We start from the raw sequence: 19,143 nt of genomic DNA, 5'->3' as shown, positions 1-19,143 counted from the left end.
ACTGATTGTCAGTTACAACAATAGGAGTATGTATAGTTTTATTTTTAAAAATTACTGATATTTGACTGATTACATTTGAAAGGGCAGGGGTGATTGACTTAGTAAGGTTGGTTTACAAAAAAAGTCATATGATAGTCAGTAGATTGCAGTACGTTACAGGAAGTGTTAGGATTGATGGTCTGTTCTTTTTATTTCACCATGAAAGAAACAACCATTTGTCAAACAGATTTTTACAATAAGGGCAGCTGCTAGTTTTCTCTCTAATGTCTAACACTGCCTCTTTCTTTCTCTTATCAGATCAGCATTGTGGAGCTGGAGAAGAGCCAGAGACAGCAGGAGTTGCTGCAGCTCAAATCCTCTTACAGCCCCTGTGAGGACTCGCCCTACCGCAAGAGCCTTCCAAGTCTGGAGCCGCGCCCCCCTCTGGACACCGATACCCCAAAACTTGCTGGCCTCAACGGCCTCAGCCCTGAGCTGTCAATTAACGGCACAGCCTCTCCCAGCTACGAGCGGGGCAGCGGCGGCGGCAAGAATGAGCTCCTGTCCCGCTACCTGCCCATCTCCCCTGACCACGAGATTGTGCCACCCACCCCGGACTCCCGGGGAAGACAGGTGGGGCAGCCGCTGCCTGACTACACTCGTTTTTCTCCAGCCAAGATCGCCCTGCGTAGGCACCTGAACCAGGACCCATCCACAGGCCAGTTCAGATCACTTGGGTCCATCCACAGGTCAGTCCATTGTTCTGTTTTCACTAGGCTCCGACTGTTGGGTTAATAATGTTACCATTAAATTTGTTGTTTTGTCTTTCAGGGGTGATGTTGGTGCTGTTTCATCTCCTACCTTAAGTCTAAAACAGGGTTGCCACTCCCCCAGTGCATCTGATAATCAACAAATAACTACACCTAAGAGTGCAGAGAGGGTAACTGACACTTAATACTGACTATATGCATTCTTTTGTGGTACTATAGAAGTATGCATTAGCTTTCAAGAATCTGGTAAAGTAGCCAGTCTTGTCTGTATTTAATAAGTGTTTGTGTGCTGTCTTGGTCTGTGTTAGATGAGTAAGGAGAAGAGTCCAGCAGGTCCAGGTGACAATATCACAAGTCTCCCAATAAGCATTCCTCTCAGCACTGTGCACCCCAACAAGCTTCCTGTCAGCATCCCCTTGGCCAGTGTAGTGCTGCCAAGTCGAGCTGAGAGACTGGTATTGTGTGGTTTATTTATTCATTCATTCATTCATTCTCCTTCGCCCATGGTATTGTAGTATTTCTTGCGAGAGACTGCTGTTTGTTCTTACCTGTCACTTCTTAATGTACTTTTGCAGAGAAACACTCCCAGTCCTGTGTCCAGTAGAGAGCAGTCAGCAGGGCATAGCAACAGCAAACAGCCTCTGACACCTAACTCAGGTATGTTTTGGGAATGTGTGTTGTGACTTTCATAAGATTTTGGCTGTGGAAAAACAAATTGTCAGGTCAACTGTTGGTTTGCATAATTTGGTTATTGGACTATTCTCAATTATAATATCTCTAACATACAGTTTAATCTCTTCAACCTTGTCTTAATATAAGGCCTAATCTTACAATTTAATACCTCCTTATAGTAAAAAAAATTGACACATTCTGAACTACCTAACATCTATTTTAAATATTTTCTGGTAGTAGAAGGAAAAAGGATTGGTGCAGTGAAAGAAAATACGTCAGGTCAGCTTTTTGCATAGCTTTCTTTTGTGTAATTTTCTTAATTTAGTGCAGTCAAAAAGGTCTCCTAAGGTATATTTTTAGTACTGCATCTCATTTAGGTCAGCAAAACAGTTTAAGTTGACCTTACTCACAAAAAAAGATTTTGCAGACCTCACTTAAATTTGACATTATAATTTGCTTTTAGAAATTCAGGAACCCCAATTAAAATTAGTGGTGTGTATTTTAGTAAAGATAATACAGAAACGAATTGGAATATTGAATGCACTGCAAAAACTTTTACTGAATGTCACAAAATTTAAAAAAATGACAAACTGTGGCTCTCGAGTGGCGCAACCGTCTAAGCATTGGCCCTATCATCAGGAGATCGCGAGTTTGATCCCTGGTGATGCTACAGCCATCCATAGCCGGGAGTCCAAGATAGCACAATTGGCTTCGCTCTCTGTGGGTGGGTAGGATGGCCCCTCCTCTCTCCCCATCACTCAACGCAATGCTAGTCAGCGCAGGCATCTGTTAGCTGACGTAACAGATCTGGCAGTTGGCGCTGTCCTCAGAGTGTATTTGGCTGTCCAGTGATGTTGTGTGAGCGGCAGTTCAAAAAGAAGCAGTGGCTGGTTTCACAGGTCTCGGAAGAAGCCTGTGTTAGCCTTCACCCTCCTAGCGTTGATAGTATTGTGTGACTGGGGGAGTCCTAAATAGCGAGTGGAAGTGGAGAGGTCTATATTGGGGAGAAAATCTAGTAAAAATCCCCCCCCAAAAAAACACACTGGAATTACTCATTAAAATAGTGCAGCTAATAAATGCAGTAGCTCAGTTAAATTATGTGTAAGACTGTTAAATTATGAAGACATACCAGTTTCACTAAATTGCTGGGCTATATCATTTTTTGTCCCTTCCTACAATGAAATTTGATGAATACCCATTATTTGAATACTGACACCAAAAAGTGTCACTATGCTTTCATTTATTCTTAGTGTGCTGTTCTGCCTAGTCTAGACTACAAGGTGAATACTGTAGCTAACAAGTGCTGCTGGTGTGTGTGTGTGTGTGTGTGTGTGTCTCATCTATCATCTATCCATCCTCTCTCTCTCTCTCTCTCTCTCTCTCTCTCTCTCTCTCTCTCTCTCTCTCTCTCTCTCTCTCTCTCTCTCTCTCTCTCTCTCTCTCTCTCTCTCTCTCAGGGTACTCCTCCCATTCAGGGTTGGTGAATGGTTCACACTCTGCCATGTTGACAGGCGATCAGGACTGTGACGCCCTATCCCCACTACCCCACAGTACCCCTCTGCTAGGCCCCCAGTCCCGTGGTCCTGGTCTCAGCCCTCCCCTGGGCACTGGAGGAGTCCTGCAGTATGCAGACAGGCCCCCCCGCCTTCCTCTTGAGGAGGGCCCTGAGCGCCAGGGTCCCGAATCAGACACTGAGCTTCTGGACAGTGAGGCCCGCCGCCGCATCTTCTTTTCTTCCTCCTCTTCCTCCTCCTCTTCCTCCTCCTCCTCTGCTGGAGGCTCCCGTCTGCACCATGGATCTTCCAAGCCGCACCACCAAGGCAGCCACCATCATCACCACCACCACCATCACCACCACCACTCTCCAGGCTCCCATGGTCAGGAGGGCCGCAAGAGAGGACGTCGGAAGCGCAGCTCCTCTGGGGTCCCTCCAGCAAGTGGCTCTCCCAAGAGGAGGTCGTTTCCTAGCCTGGGTGGTGCCCCTCACACTTCTGGTTCCCCCCTAAATATCAACACCATGGTAAGTGGTCATCAAGTTAGGGTATGAAAATGGAGGTGTAGTAGGTTTGGTATTAGGGATGAGTTTGAAAGACAAAATGGTAAATCAGGCCTTTAGACAATCCTAATATTGGTGGCGATATACATTCTCAAATTTCAAATTTTGTATGAAAATAAGCTTACCTGGAACACTAATATATGCTAAATCTGTGTAGGATGTATGTGCCCTCAGCTGCACCCAGAGCATGTCAGCAAGTTAATCTTCCTGAATATCTACTCAGTTTTTCAAATGCCTTGATGAATAGTAATTTTGCCTCAAATGTCATCCCTAATTTCCATAACTTGTGGCTTTTGTACAATACTACCTGACTTCTTTGTATAGAAGCTTCTTGGTTAAATTTTCTGTGTCAACCTTCACCTTTGGCTCATTAATTAATAAGGCTCATTTTAACCTCAGGTGAACAACATTAATCAACCCCTGGAGATTGCAGCCATCTCGTCTCCAGAGAATTCGGGCCGCAGCCCACGTGAAGCAGACCTGGATCAACCACCGATCCTGAAGAGAGAGCGCCCCCTGGAGCTCAATGGCTCTAGCCGTTACTCTTCCACCCCCAGCTCAGAGGACGAGGATGCTGGCTACCCTGCAGACAGCAGCTCCTCACGGTGAGGGTAGACTCATTTTTGAACTGCAGTCTTGCTCTTCCAGGCTGTCTGTCTGTTAATGGCTTGTTTTCTCAACTCTGAAGTAGCTGTTCTGATCTGTTTTTTCTTTAGAATTGAAAGGAAAATCGCAACAATTTCCCTCGAGAGCCGAGATGGTGATAGGGGTAAGACGCATAAGTATTTGTTTGATTTTTAAAAAAATAAGTGAAACTCGGTGTAAGTTTTAGGAACAGTTTTCCGGTTCAGCCTTTAAGTGCTTTTTATATTCAGTGTAAGTACATTAAATGTTATATCTGGTATGCCTCTTGTAGGTTCTCAGGGCCGTAAATCTGGTGCCAGCAGTGTGAGCAGCGAGGTCTCGTCCTCTTCCAGCAAATGGAAGTCCACCTTCTCACCTATCTCAGACCCCAAACCTACTCCACCTGACCTCCGGCAAGGAGGCTCTCCTTTTGGCATGTCCCGTGGCACTGGAGGAGGAACGGATTCTGACTCAGACCAGAAGCAGCAGAGGAGGGCAGAGCGGGAGCGGAGTGAGCCTTATGGGAACCCCAAGGCGTTCCTGGGCTCGGAAGCAGGTGGTCGCTCAACAGCGCTATCTGAGAGGCAGCAGCAGAAGCAGAAACCCCGGGAGTGGGAGCTGAAGGCCGTAAGCGGATTGGCCAGCCAGAACCTCTTCATCTCTGCTGCGACCAGTGGTGGCATCCTGAGTGGAAAAGTGGGTGGAGCCAACACAGTTTCATCTGCCTCCTCTGTGGGACAGTACTTCCCTCTGGGTGGAGCCTCAGTCTTGCAGTCCTTGTTCGGAGCACAGACTTCCAGCCCAGCCACCAGCGGAGCTACACGATTGGTCAATGGCCACTCGGCGCTGGGTAGCTTTTCCAGTGCCGGACTAGCAGGGGGTGCTGCAGGTGGTGAGTTGTTTCATTAAGTGTTTTTCTCATGTCTCTTTTGGGTCTATTTGTGTTGAGTTTGGCAGGCCGTTTTGGAGTATTGAAGGTAAGTGTGAGCCCAGTGCTACTGCCCTGCCTGGCTTCCCCCATGCTGCTTTGTGTGCTGCTCAACCACTAGCTGACTGTGCACAGGCTAAAGTTGCACACCCTTAGAAAATGGCCCCAAATGGCAACAATTTTTTTTTGCAAAAGATCAGTTATGCCTTCAAGGCTATAGCCGCAAAATTTAAACAATTCCTAAGAATCTCGGCATACCCTGATGCCTTGAAGACCATTAAATCGAAGAATTATTAAAATATTTTTCTGATTCTTGTTTGTTGTATGATTAAGTTAGAAACCAATTATATGTGAGTTCTGGACTTCAAGGCAGCTGTCTATTATTATTATTATTATTATTATTATTATTATTATCATTATTATTATTATTATTTTTAGAGTGTTTGTATCATATTTGCGCATCTTGTTTGTGGTGTTGAGACATTCCTCTGGCAACCCAGATCTTTGAAGGCAAATAGATTTCTGTCCAGGTCAGGCTTGTCTGCTTGATTGAGACAGATAGTTAAATTCATGTTGTGTTCAACTGTGTTGGGTCAGCAGTGGAATGCCTTATTGCTTTGTGTGCGTTGTCTGACTTGCTTGCTGCTATGCACAACCTGGCTCAGCCCCCATTCTCTCTCTGTCTCCCTTTCTTTCTGTCTACTCCATCTCTCTCTCTCTCTCTCTCTCTCTCTCTCTCTCTCTCTCTCTCTCTCTCTCTCTCTCTCTCTCTCTCTCTCTCTCTCTCTCCCTTTCTTTCTGTCTACTCCATCTCTCTCTCTCTCTCTCTCTCTCTCTCTCTCTCTCTCTCTCTCTCTCTCTCTCTCTCTCTCTCTCTCTCTCTCTCTCACCCATGTATCTCTGTTTACCAATCTCTCATTCATCTATCCATCCTCTCTCTCTCTCTCTCTCTCTCTCTCTCTCTCTCTCTCTCTCTCTCTCTCTCTCTCTCTCTCTCTCTCTCTCTCTCTCTCTCTCGCTTTGTGTCTGCAGGGATTTTTCACCACATGGTGCCTTCTTCAGTCTCCTCTCAGCAGTCTGGGGCCACGCTGGTCAGCCCTGGGGCACTCGGCTCTCTGCTCAGTCTCTCTTCCTCCCAGCAGAGGCATCCGGATGCCAAATCCTCAGGAGCACCCTCGTTCCTGGCCTCAGGCTCCTCAGTCTTCCCCCCTCCGCAGACGCAGCATGGCCGCACGCAGACCGTCCTGCACGCTCCTTCCCCTCCTACGCTCTCGCTTCCTCCACCTCCCCCCCTGCTCAATGTATCTGCCTCGTCCTCCGCCCCTCCCCAGCCCTCCCCGCCACGTTCGGAGAGACAGCAGTCTGCCTCTCTCCAGACGCTGCGAGCTGTCCCTTCCGCCTCCTCCAATTCAGGCATCTCCCCTGCTTCTGCCGCTTGTGCCACAGCCACTTCCACTGCCTCCTCCCTCTCCTCCACCTCCTCGCGGCCCTTCACCGTCCACTACCAGCCTCACCTGCTCCCTCCAGCTACACCCAGCAGCAGTAGTAGTGGAGGTAGCAGTAGTGGAGGTGGAGGTGTGACTTCCTGGAGGACTCTGGGTATGCAGGCGTCCTACGCCGCCTCGCAGGTCCCCAGTGCTCGCCCCAGATAGGAGCCGGCATGAGCTGGGGATGGGGGGGAGGGCAAGGGGAGAAGCGTAGGGATATTTATAGAAGGGAAGCTGCTGCGTTGTATCTCTCCCAGCTGATGTCTCTGGCTGAACAAGGTATGTTGCTTTGCTTATGTATGCTCAGTGTAATTGTGGGATTAGTTGTGTTGCAGTCATGACATTTCAGCTGATGGTGAATTGCTCTCTTTCTTGCTCACTATATACATATATGTGTATATAGTCAAGATATGTACAATAATATGCACACTGTGTGTGTGTGTGTGTGTGTGTGTGTGTGTGTGTGTGTGGTGTTCTTCACACATATTGGTGATTATAAAATATAAAATTCAGCCTTTTTAAGGTATAATGGTTGAAAGAAAAAGCTAAATCTTGTCATGAAAAACATTTTCTTAAATCTTTGTGTGCCACAATTGTTGGCACATCTAGGCATTCTTCACTAGGGAACATATGGATGACACACAGGCCAAATGCCCTTAGTCATTTCTCAGCTATAAAAAAAGACCAGAGAATACAGTACTAAAGTGCGACAAAAGGTAGAGCTGCACAACTAAGGAAATGGCTGCAGAAAAATATCTGAACAATTTAAAGTGGCAGTTTCAACTATTAGGGCAAAATTAAGTTTATAACAACTGGAGATGTCAAGAATCTGTTGGGAAGAGCACGTATGTATATACTGACCCTATATGCAGTGATGAGGATTAGTTGGAGTGGACAAAATCTAATCACAGATGGGGAGTTGCAGAACGAACACCATCTATATAACAAAGTTGTTTAGAGGGTTGCCAAAAGGAGGCCTCTGCTGTCAAGGACCAACAGACTCAAGCGGCTTCAGTTTGGCAGGCGTTACTGAAATGCCCCTTTACCAGGGGTGCCAATATGTGGTGGGCACTGTTTATTTGTGTGTGTATGTCTGTGAATCATTCCATACCAACTCACCCAGCCCCAGGTGTGTTAACTTTCACTGAATTGGTTGCAATTTGTACTGAACATCCAAGAAACCCTAAGGATAATTTACAACATGAATTCATGCAGTTATTGTTTTGATTATAAAAATATTTTTTATCCAAATGAAGAATCTTTCAAAAATTAATATTTACTCAATACATATGGTGATAAATGTCATCTTTATTTCTTAGTTTTAAGGCAGCTTTTTACTCCTGAGTTGTTAATTGCCATTTTTTTTTAACTGTCCTTTTTGGACAGAACATGACTAATGTAATGTATATTACAGTATTCAAACACCAGCTAGCAGACATCTGGATTTCTCTATTCAGTCATAGTTGTTTGAGGGGTGAACTACAATACATCTGATGCTCCCTGTGTAAAAACATTAACTGCAGTGTGATTCTCTAGGTATGTTTAAATCGAAACAATTTTTTTTGTCTTGTTCTACAGTAACATGAATTCGGCCATGCTGTGCAAGTGACAGAGCGCTGCTTCAAGTTAGCCAGCCGCTAAAAAACAGCTAGCCTGGGAAGCTAGCGATCTTCCACTCTCCAGTGCCACAGAATCCTCAGTTTACTTTTGTTTAAATCAGGGCTGCAACTTGCTGTAACTTGCACTTCATTCTTTCACTTTTGTTGCTTGGGAATGCACTAATACTAAAATATGTTTGAGCGCTGTAACACAGCGCTGTAGTTGATGCTCTATTAATTTGAGCATTCCTTTTCTTTCTATTGAGGAAAGTTATATCACAATAATTATCGTTATCGTTTTATCGCCCAGCCCTACTTGCAACCAGATTTTGCTAGTTAGTTCTATCACATCTAGAAGAAAGGTGAAATTCCACTTTTTATGGTATTTTGATTGTATATTTTCCCAAGAACAAATATTTGTACTATGTTGAATAAGGTTTTTCTATCTTTGTGTGATACCTGTTGAGCCTGTGTTTCCTTGGGTTAGGGAAATTTGCAAGTTACAGCTGGTAATAGCTTGATTTGTTGCATACTAGATGATGTCATCTTGCTCTGTATGTGGACAGTTTTAGACAAAATGTTAAATGCCTTGTGCTATTGGTAGAGGACTTTACACAGCGGCCAAACGTCTCGCTGTCAGATGCTACCTTATCCTAACCCTCCTTCGTTATATGATGCCCTAAATTTAACTGAAGTTCAGCAGCGAGGTTGCTGAACTTTACCCTCTGCCATAACCGCAGTTTGGCAGTGTCACCTACAGAGCACCACTAGTAGCCTGTTTATGAAGTAATGCACTTTTTTTTTTTTTTTTAAATTTGAGGGTCCCATTTTGAAGGGGAAGATTTCAACTGTTGCCGCTTGTAACTCTGTTTCATGAGGCAATTATTATTAAAATTATTTTTGCAACAAAGTTGAAAATGGACAAACTTAAATTTATAACTGAAAAACTACTTGATGTGTGTGTGTGTGTGTGTGTGTGTGTGTGTGTGTGTGTGTTTTTCCTTGGTTAATTGAATGCAGCTGGTAATCTACAGGACAGATTGACTGATACAGTCACAGCTCAAATAAACAAACATTATGCACTACTGCCCTATGCAAGCGTTAAGTCAAAACTGTTATTGTAAGAGTCTCAAATGCATTATCTGCTTTCTTTTATGTTTGTGCATTTGCCTTGATGTTAATTCACATGGTTTGTTGCGCCACTAATAACTACAGAACATATTTATGGTCAGCTGCATAAGTGTGATCAGGTGACATGCATAATAAATGTGACTTGCTTAGGAATTTGGGAATGCAGCCAACATTTGTTTCTGTTTTTAAATAATTGATAATTACCTATACTGTCTTTTTACAACCCCAATTCAAATGAAGTTGGGACATTGTGTAAAATGAATAAAAACAGAATACGATGATTTGCAAATCCTTTTCAACCTATATTCAATTGAATACACTACAAAGACAATGTTAATGTTCAAACTGATAAACTTTATGGTTTTTTGCAAATATTCACTTATTTTGAAATTGATACCTGCAACACGTTCCAAAGAAGTTGGGACAGGGGCATGTTTACCGCTGTGTTACATCACCTTTCCTTTTAACAACATTCAGTAAGTGTTTGGGAACTGAGGACACTAATTGTTGAAGCTTTGTAGGTGGAATTCTTTCCCATTCTTGCTTGATGTACAACTTCAGTTGCTCAACAGTCCGGGGTCTCCGTTGTCGTATTTTGTGCTTCATAATGCGACACACATTTGCAATGGGTGACAGGTCTGGACTGCAGGCAGGCCAGTCTAGTACCCGCACTCTTTTACGACGAAGCCACGCTGTTGTAACGTGCAGAATGTGGCTTGGCATTGTCTTGCTGAAATAAGCAGGGACGTCCCTGAAAAAGATGTGGCTTGGATGGCAGCATATGTTGCTCCAAAACCCGTATGTACCTTTCAGCATTAATGGTGCCTTCACAGATGTGCAAGTTACCCGCACTAACACACCCCCAGACCATCAGAGATGCTGGCTTTTGAACTTTGCGCTGATAACAATCCGGACAGTCCTTTTCCTCTTTGGCCTGGAGTACACAACGTCCATGATTTCCAAAACCAATTTGGACACTTTTTCACTTTACGTCAGTCCATCTCAGATGAGCTTGGGCCCAGAGAAGCCGGCGGTGTTTCTGGGTGTTGTTGATATATGGCTTTCACTTTGCATGGCAGAGTTTTAACTTGCACTTGTAGATGGAGCGACGAACTGTGTTCACTGACAGTGGTTTTCTGAAGTGTTCCTGAGGCCATGTGTTAATATCCGTTACAGAATGATGTCAGTTTTTAATGCAGTGCCGCCTGAGGGATCGAAGGTCACAGGCATTCAATGTTGGTTTTTTGCCTTGCTGCTTACTTGCAGAGATTTCTCCAGATTCTCTGAATCTTTTGATGATATTATGGACTGTAGATGATGAAATCCATAAACTCCTTGCAATTGCCTGTTGAGAAACGTTGTTCTTAAACTGTTGCACTATTTGCTCACGCAGTTGTTCACAAAGTGGTGAACCTCGCCCCATCCTTGCTTGTGAATGACTGACTGAGCCTTTCAGGGATGCTCCCTTTATACCCAGTCATGACACTAACCTGTTTCCAATTAACCTGTTCACCTGTGGAATGTTCCAAACAAGTGTTTTTTGAGCATTCCTCAACTTTCCCAGTCTACTTTGGAACGTGTTGCAGGCATCAAGTTCAAAATGAGTGAATATTTGGAAAAAACACAAAGTTTATCTGTTTGAACATTAAATATCTTGTCTTTGTAGTGTAATCATATTCTGTTTTTTGTTTTACACAATTGGGGTTGAATATTATGTGATTGACATTTAACAGTTAAGCCTTCTTTTGTTCTCCTACTTTGCTGCTGCAGTCATTTAAAGTTGTATTTGTGTAACAAGCGGTTACTTCTTTTAAGCTGTAACAAAACAGATGCAGCCAACAAATGTGTTTACCTTTGCACTTCTTTCAGGTAACTGACGCAATCTACCTCAACCCAACACAACCTATGCAATGGACAGGTGTGGACCAATGGGCTCCTCTCCCTCACTGGTGCTCCGATGTTTGCTAAAGCCGCTGCGCTAAAACCGGCATTGATTTCAGAACTCAACAAAGGTGCAGCTGAACTTGTACACACAAATACAGACATATACACAGATGCAGGCCCACTCACAGCATCATGCTCCGGTCTGGTGAGAGTTGAAAAGGGAGGCACATAGACAAAATGTTAACATTCATAATTGTATGTTTTACTCATGGCTTGGTGGATGGTTCATTTTAAACATCATCAATGGAGGTTTTTATGCACAATTAGAGATGCTACGGATTTGAAGTGATTGTCCAAATCAAATTTATGAAATTAATGGTTTTTTCTCAGAAGTTTTATTTTCTTTTCTTTCTTTTTTTTTTTTTTTATATTATGAATTCCATTAAAACAACATCAGCTGAGCCAAGACGTTGTATAAATTGTCATTCCTGAATGCTCACTCTTTGCTGTAGAGGGTGGTTCAGCAATGTGTTTGGTTGCAAGTCCTGTCCTCATGGTTGTGTGCCTCCCTGGTGCTGGAACCTGCTGTAAAATCTAGAATTTTCACCCCATCTGCTGCACACTCGGATAATTCTAGAACCTTCTTAAGAGACAAATGAGGCGAGATAAAACTTTACTTGAAAAAATGAAAAATTGCAGTTCTTTATTTTGAGAGTCCTGAATTATTTTGAATTCGAAGTCCTTTAAAATGCAGCCATTTGGTTGATAAAGTACTGTGCTACAGTTTTAGGCACCTGGGAAAATAAGATTTAAAAAGCTATTTAACTGGGCAGTGAGTGTTGATTTACTCAGAGAACACTAATATTACAATAAATACAAACAGTATTAATACAGATATTAACAGTTCCAAACCTCCTCTTGTGACACCCCATTGTTGATCATAGCCAACATTTAAATACCTGGTTTGGAAAATCAGTGCTTCATGAACTACAGTGAGGTGTGCTGATGAAAGTTAACAAAACTCTGCAATGGCTGGGGGGGGCAACAACAATCTGAACACAACCCGAGTTCTGATACAGAAATAAAGTCTTACTTTATACTGTATTAATGTTTGCATTTATTTTAATGTTATATGGAGTTTTAAAACAGTCAGATAAATGGTTACAGTTTGTGTAGGTGCCTAAGACTTTTACACCGTACTGTATTCCCCTGCATTTACACTGGAGAGCAGACCTGTGGAGCTGTTCATTACATACAACTGGTATGATTGTGAAGGAAATTTTAGTTTTTTTGTGCTTTTAAAAAGCAAAATGACCATTTTAAACAAATTTTTATTTGGGGGGGGGGGGGGGGGGGGGGGGGTGAGTAGATTTGGTGTCTGAAAACTGTTAAGTCCCCTACCTTGATACCTCCACCACACGCACTTGCTAAAGCACAACCTACCAGGAGTGAACACTGAAAGCCTGTGCGCAGACGCATGAAGTGAGAGGAGCTAGTTAATCAGGTTGGTTATCGTAACTGACGAAGCTGTTTTAAAATCACTACATTTACCCCAGCTCAGCGTGAGGCTTGCTTTTTGCTCTTTTCTTTAAATATATAACAAGCCGTATGTTGCAACTGAAATCTTCGTTATTCCCTCCTCAATTACTGCTGATATCCTTAAAAGATACATTCGCATGTAAAGCTCAGTGTTGTATATGGTACAATATATTCAGGTGATTTATCCGAGACAAATAAAGATTTGTGGTGCTGAAACACCTTTTTCTCAGAAAGGTTTCACAGAGAACTAGTATCTACGTAGTTCTTGTATCATCCACTCTGGTAATGTTTTGGTGCTCTCTGCAAGTAGAAACAACTCTCATAAACAGATTTGAAGAGAAAAATCACACACTGGGGAAATACAGCATCAAACAAACTACTGGGCAACTTTCACCTTATTTTCCATTATTCCTGTTGTTTTTGATAGCTTGTTTTGTACTGTGAATGGGAGTCACTCTCAGACTGTATAATTGTATATAATTTAGATTATTTATCATTTGTTTCATTTATTGTATTTTGTTTTGTTCAATTTGTGTGTGTGTGTGTGGGTGTGTGCGTGTGTAACAGTAGAGCACAATATGTGCAAAGTGTGTGTACTTGACTCACAGTCTCTCAAAAAAAAAAACATGGTGCTACAATCTGTACAACTCTGGACTGTGCCTATTTATATTACGAACATCAGATTAAAAGATGGATTCTGGGTGCTTTTGTTAACAGGGACTTTTTCTTGCTGTTTTGTGGCTTTTCAGATATTTATAATAGCATTTAGCACCGAGTGTGTTGAAGCATGTTTCAGTAGTGCTATCGACAATGGCTGATTATACATATATTTAAAACACCTTTTGCTCTTAGGAACCGAAGACGATTTAGACCGTGGCGCCACGCTTTTTCACCAGAACGGCTTGTGATACTACGGCAATAACTGATGCGGGGTGGGGGTGGGGGAGGTGGGAATAATCATCAAACGGTAGGGGTTCTGCCTCCACTGGTGCTGACATTTAGCAGCAAGTGCTAGCAGCCTTTAGGCAGGGTGCGACTTACTTTTCTTAAACCTATTATGATTTGACTCAGTTTGGCTGGTGCTAATGTGCCTGTATGGCATTCTTTCTTGAACATGTCTTTTTAGTTAGCTGTTGGGGAAAAAAAGCTGCAATTCTGTGCTTGAGACCATTGCCTCCTTTTCTGGGTGTAGTCGTGTCACCTGGAATCTATCCAAATGTTTCACATAATACACCTTAGTGTGAAACCGGTGCTGCTTAGACCATAGGAGACAAAAGTTCTTTTCTCGACGCTGAGCCGAGGGTGCTTTTGTAAACTGCTCTACCATTCCAGATTTTTAAGCCTGGTATGTGGAAATTTTGATGAAGTATAAGTTGCTCTGGCTTGTAGAGACCAGTATTCAGCGAAAAGAGGTTGGAAAAACAGCGGTAGCCTAGTTAATGGTCAGGCAAGTGCAGGTTTATTTCTCATTGTTTTGTGTGATTGTTTTGTTTTGTTTTTTTGCTTTTTTTTTTTTTTTTTTTGTGCGTGTGTGATCAAGGAGAAATCGGCCTCCCTTAAGCTTTATGTTAACAAGGCTGATAAATAGACTACAATGTGTTAGAAATGTGTTCTGATCGTTCTGTGAAGTGGAGGCTATTTTTTACTATGTATGATCATGACCAGAGAAGAAAGTCCATTGTTAACATTGTTACCAGCACTGAAAAGGTCTGTCTATATATACATATACATATATATAAATATTATAAATATATAATATTGTCTTTGTTAATGTTATCTGTTTTCAATTTGCCTGTTTGTGTTTGATATTTTTGCGACTGTTTTATTGATGATGCTTTTATTAAGACTTAAGATCCAGATGGTTTTAATACACTTTAGACCAGTAACAAAAGGTGCTCTCCTACACTTTAAACAAGGATAATGCAGCTACGAACTTATCTACACTTTACACAGTGTGCTCAAGAGGGGTGAGATCTTTAAAAAAAATAAATAAATAAACAAAAAAATAAATAAAAAAACCTCCAGTACAAGCGCAGCTTGTTCGGCTTTCTGTGACGTCTGAATTGATCTTATTCGTTTATAGCTTTGTAAGAGTGAAAAAAAAAAAAAAAATTTAGCTGTGTGGGGGAAAGCATCCGTTTTAATATATGTGACTAGAATTCTCGCAGTTAATTAGGGTAGTGTGTATTTACTCAGGTACATGTATAAGGTTAGAGTCATACACTCAAAGGCAACTTGTGTTGGCATGTCTTTGTGATAGAGCGTACTGTGAGGATGCGTTTAGATCCCTCTATAGTCTCAGGAAGATCGCTTATTTGGCTTCATAGATGGTGTCTCGAACCTAAAGGGAAGTCTAGAAACATTTTGGATGTCTTCTCAGTGGGTTTATGGACACACGTCCTTTTTTTATTTTTTAATGAAAAAAAAAAATTACCCCCCCCCCCCCCCCCCCCCCCCCATTTTTGCGTTTGCTTTAATGCGTTCTCCGCAGGTGATGTAGCTTTCTGCTCTTTTTTCCCCTCCATCATGGCGTCAGCTAGCCTTTTCCAACCACATGCGTGTGCGTACTGTACCCGTACCTGTCCCTTCACACTAAATGACAAAAGTGATCATAGTTCTATGTAAAGGAATTTTAACTCTCTGCATTGCTGTTATATTCAGTCATTTTACTTCCATTCTTTTCTCCGTGCAGAATGGGATAGGATGATGGTGCAATAAGTCTTCACCAATGTTCTACTCCTATTGCTGTCTTTGGTGCTGGTTCTTTTATCAAATGAAAATGAACAGCTGTTTTAAATTAAGACTAAATTCTTTTGAATCTCTCAGCTTTTGTTATAACTTAATAAAGTGTTTCTAATAAAAAAGTCTTGTCTTGATTCATTCTTTAATCATCCTGATGTTCAGTTAGTTTATCTGCGCTCTGTATCCCAGTATTCATTAAACCCCACCAGCAGCAAATGAAAGCAGAACATGTGTTCTCACTATATTTGGATTGTCCACTGTGGTATCATATAGATTATCTACAGGTGTTCAAATGGTTTTACTGTTGAAACTCAGTTCATTATAAACAGCGTTGGGGTTAAGGTTAGGATTTGGACCAGGGTGAGGGTTAGGTTTAGGATTAGAGCCAGGTTTAGAGTTAAAGAAAATTATGGTCAATTTAGGGAATATTCAGTTCAATGTAACTTGAAAGTAAACAAAGCATCCTAAGTGGACCATCCAAATAAAGTGTTGCCAAACATTTTTGCTAAAAAAAAATATTGCATGGAATTTGTACACTGGCGAATAAATGAATTCCCCGACACTGGACAAAACTCCTACATGGACATGGTTGCTACAATGGTAAAAGGCTGTAATTTCTTAGAATGAAGCCAAACCACCAGATATAAACATTAAATGACAACCAAATGAAGTTTTTGAATCAATAAAACGTTCCCTTGTGGTGGACAAAGTACTCCTGTACTTAAGTGAAGGGGGAAGATACCTTTTGGAAAATATTTCATGAATAAAAAGAAGTCCTTTACTGACATTTCATATTTAATGCAAAAACAGTTTGGTTAATTTGTTTATCACACGATAAGTGAATCTATCTTCATGGTCTACTGAAAGGCTAGCATTACTTATGCTTTAAAATCATATACACTTCTATGGGAATATTTGGACACCCCCAGTCAAGTTACACATTTTGTTGGTTTTCCAAGTGAGAATAAGTAAACATGCTTTACAGAGAATATGGTTTAAATGTGGCATTTTTCTGTCAAATTTAGAGCACAGTTTCTGTTTATTTGCTGAGTTTAAAACACTGGGGAACAATATAAAATGTGCTTTTTGCGTGGATCACATTTTATGGTGATTTTCATCCTTCCAATATGTTAAATTCAGCAAATAAATAGTAATTTTGCATTAAAATATGAAGAAAGGTGTTCAGTTGTAGAGGATTATTTTCCCTTTGAGAATCAAGAAAAACAGGTCATTTGACCAGGGGTGTCCAACCCTGTGCAAACGACGGTCTCAGAATTGCTATTCATTCTTACCAGAATCAACATTTGTGCATTCTTTATATATACATTCTTTATATCTATATATACATTCTTTATATCTATAAAATCTTTAACTTATTTCCTCAGGCAGGCTCGCAATAAATGCTGTCAGACGCTGCTACGAACCAGTCTTGTGTTGCTACCTCAGCAGAGCACAAACTGTTCATCTCTTATCACAGCCTTGACCAAAGATGGGTCTAGCTGTTTTGGGAAACTGCCTGATTTACCTCTGCTCTGAAATATTTTGTGCAGCAGAAAGAATACAGTCGTTTTTAAAACGTCTACAAGTTTGCTTGTGTGTTGGGGGTTTATGTCCTCTGTGGGTTCCAGTTCTGCATTAAACTGGGAACAAACACTAGAAGCTGATGGCAATAAGGAACTGTTCAGCTGTTAACAGTGCCGTATTGTACCTTTGCCCAGCATGCTAAAAACATCAGGTTCTGTTTCACCACAGACCTGGCAGGGAAAAGTCTTTCCTTCTGTAACTGGTAAACAGTTCTAGGAATGGCTTCTTGTTATTTTGTGACTTTTTGGCTGCATTTCTGTGTTGCCTTATCTCTTCGGTCTTGTCTACCACCTAGCTGGCCTGAGCTGTGAAGACCTTGAAAGTATTCAACATGTTTGCAGCTGTGAGTCTTCTGCAAGCCAGGCCACAGAACAAAGCTCAGTTTTTACAGCCACAACATCCTGTTTACTGGGCAAACAGCACATAGGTGTGTACCACAATGTGCGTAACTCTTAATTGATTTACCCGTGATTTGCCATTGCAGGGGCCTAATGTTGTTGTTTACAAAAGATGTTTGTTGACCCTGAAATGAAAACTGACCTTTTTCATGCTAGTTTTTGTGCCTGGTCATATTAAGCCTAACTCACTATATCACAGAGGTGAGAGACAGTGCTTTAAGTTGGGGAGCTGAGCATTATATATAGGCATTATATATGGGACTTTTGCAGTGATAAAAATACATTTTTGTATCATTTGTGAAACAGACAGGTCTTGTGTCCTAGTGTGGTGAGCGATGACGGGATATGCATGCAACAGCTGATGCGCACAAACATACATCTTCTAACCTGCTTATCCTTCTGGGTTGTCGGGGGAGCTGGAGCCTATCCTTGCAGTCACTGGGTGGAAGGCAGGACACACCCTGGACAGGTCACCAGTCTATTGTGGGGCAGACAGACATATACATTCACACACACACACCTAGGAGCATGTACAGCTGATGCACACCCTGCTTATTCTGTTTTCTCTCTCCTGGACAGAGGTCACCTGGTGACCAACCAGATCGGGAGACCTTGGGGGCCATTCATTTGGCCCACGACGACCAATCCACTTTCCAGGAAACTGTTCATCTAGGAATGCTCAGACCTGACACCCATAATGTGGTGGTGCACCATCTTGCTGGAAAAACTCCGGGAACGTGCCAGCTTCCAAAGTGGATTGGTCGTCGTGGGCCAGTTGAATGGCCCCCAAGGTCTCCCGATCTGACCCCCTTAGACTTTTATCTTTGGGGTCATCTGAAGGCAATTGTCTATGCTGTGAAGATACGAGAGTTGCAGCACCTGAAACTACGGATACTGGAAGCCTGTGCTAGCATTTCTTCTGCGGTGTTGCTATCAGTGTGTGGAGAGTGGGAGAAGAGGGTTGCATTGACAATCCAACACAATGGGCAGCACTTTGAACACATTTTATAAGTGGTCAGAAACTTGTAAATAACTTGTAAATTTGCCAACAAAAAATAAAGACAACAAATATGAATACCTTATTCAAAAGTTGACTGTTTAATAAGCTTTACTAATACAAAAGATAAAACCTTTTTTCCCTGTCAAAATTTCAAATCAACGATGTGCAAAATAGCAAAAATAAAACTACATCAATTTTCCCTCAATGGCGTCAACAGGTTCTCTGCGCTTCACAAACCTCGTGGCCATATCTACACATAAACATCAAAACACAAACAATAAACAACACACAAACATGACTGTGTACCACTGCATTCTCTCCTTTATATAATCCTATCCCACTTTCTGAGAGCAATGTTCTTGTAATAGTATCGTTTTGGGTGGTACTTGTCCTAACCTGCCGCTCTGTAAAGCCCAGCTGTGGTCTTGACCGACGTGTTTCATCTTCAGATGAACCAACTAATCGACTATTAAATTAACTAATTTGGTCATCAATTTTAGTCAAATAAGTTGATTAATCGTTGCACCCCTAATAAATAGGGGTCCCCATGGGACGCCCACTTCTTGCTGTATCCTCTCAACATCATCTCCACTATGCTGATGTAAAGGTATTACCCAATAATGCCGTTTCACCTCGTCCTCTCACCATCCCCACTTATCCTCAGCTAGCTCAGAGACCCTGATACCATGTTTCACAGAGAATTACATCACAGTACAGAAGAAAAATGTTTTCTGGTTCACATTCAGGCGTC

The 19,143-nt window shown here is 42.0% G+C and overlaps 1 protein-coding gene across 4 annotated transcripts in view; it reads left to right on the top strand.

The window, feature by feature from the left end:
• dot1l (DOT1-like histone H3K79 methyltransferase) overlaps positions 1 to 14,863 on the top strand; it is a 30,058-nt gene extending 15,195 nt beyond the window's left edge. For 3 of the 4 annotated variants that reach the window (XM_017716807.2, XM_037545379.1, XM_037545380.1), the window contains 10 exons: positions 298 to 728; positions 811 to 919; positions 1,058 to 1,204; positions 1,325 to 1,406; positions 2,879 to 3,441; positions 3,877 to 4,082; positions 4,194 to 4,246; positions 4,394 to 4,993; positions 6,062 to 6,795; positions 11,115 to 14,863. In XM_017716807.2, coding sequence (XP_017572296.1) covers positions 298 to 728; positions 811 to 919; positions 1,058 to 1,204; positions 1,325 to 1,406; positions 2,879 to 3,441; positions 3,877 to 4,082; positions 4,194 to 4,246; positions 4,394 to 4,993; positions 6,062 to 6,681 — 2,811 coding nt within the window. In that variant the 3' untranslated portion in view covers positions 6,682 to 6,795; positions 11,115 to 14,863. The remainder of the gene's footprint in view (positions 1 to 297; positions 729 to 810; positions 920 to 1,057; positions 1,205 to 1,324; positions 1,407 to 2,878; positions 3,442 to 3,876; positions 4,083 to 4,193; positions 4,247 to 4,393; positions 4,994 to 6,061; positions 6,796 to 11,114) is intronic. The other variant, XM_017716806.2, reaches the window with a different exon arrangement.
• Positions 14,864 to 19,143: the final 4,280 nt, after the last annotated feature.

This window comes from Pygocentrus nattereri, chromosome 15 (genome assembly GCF_015220715.1).
Source record: "Pygocentrus nattereri isolate fPygNat1 chromosome 15, fPygNat1.pri, whole genome shotgun sequence".
Taxonomy (NCBI): Eukaryota; Metazoa; Chordata; class Actinopteri; order Characiformes; family Serrasalmidae; genus Pygocentrus; species Pygocentrus nattereri.
Note: the sequence above shows the minus strand (reverse complement) of the source record. Positions and strands in the feature narration are given on the sequence as shown.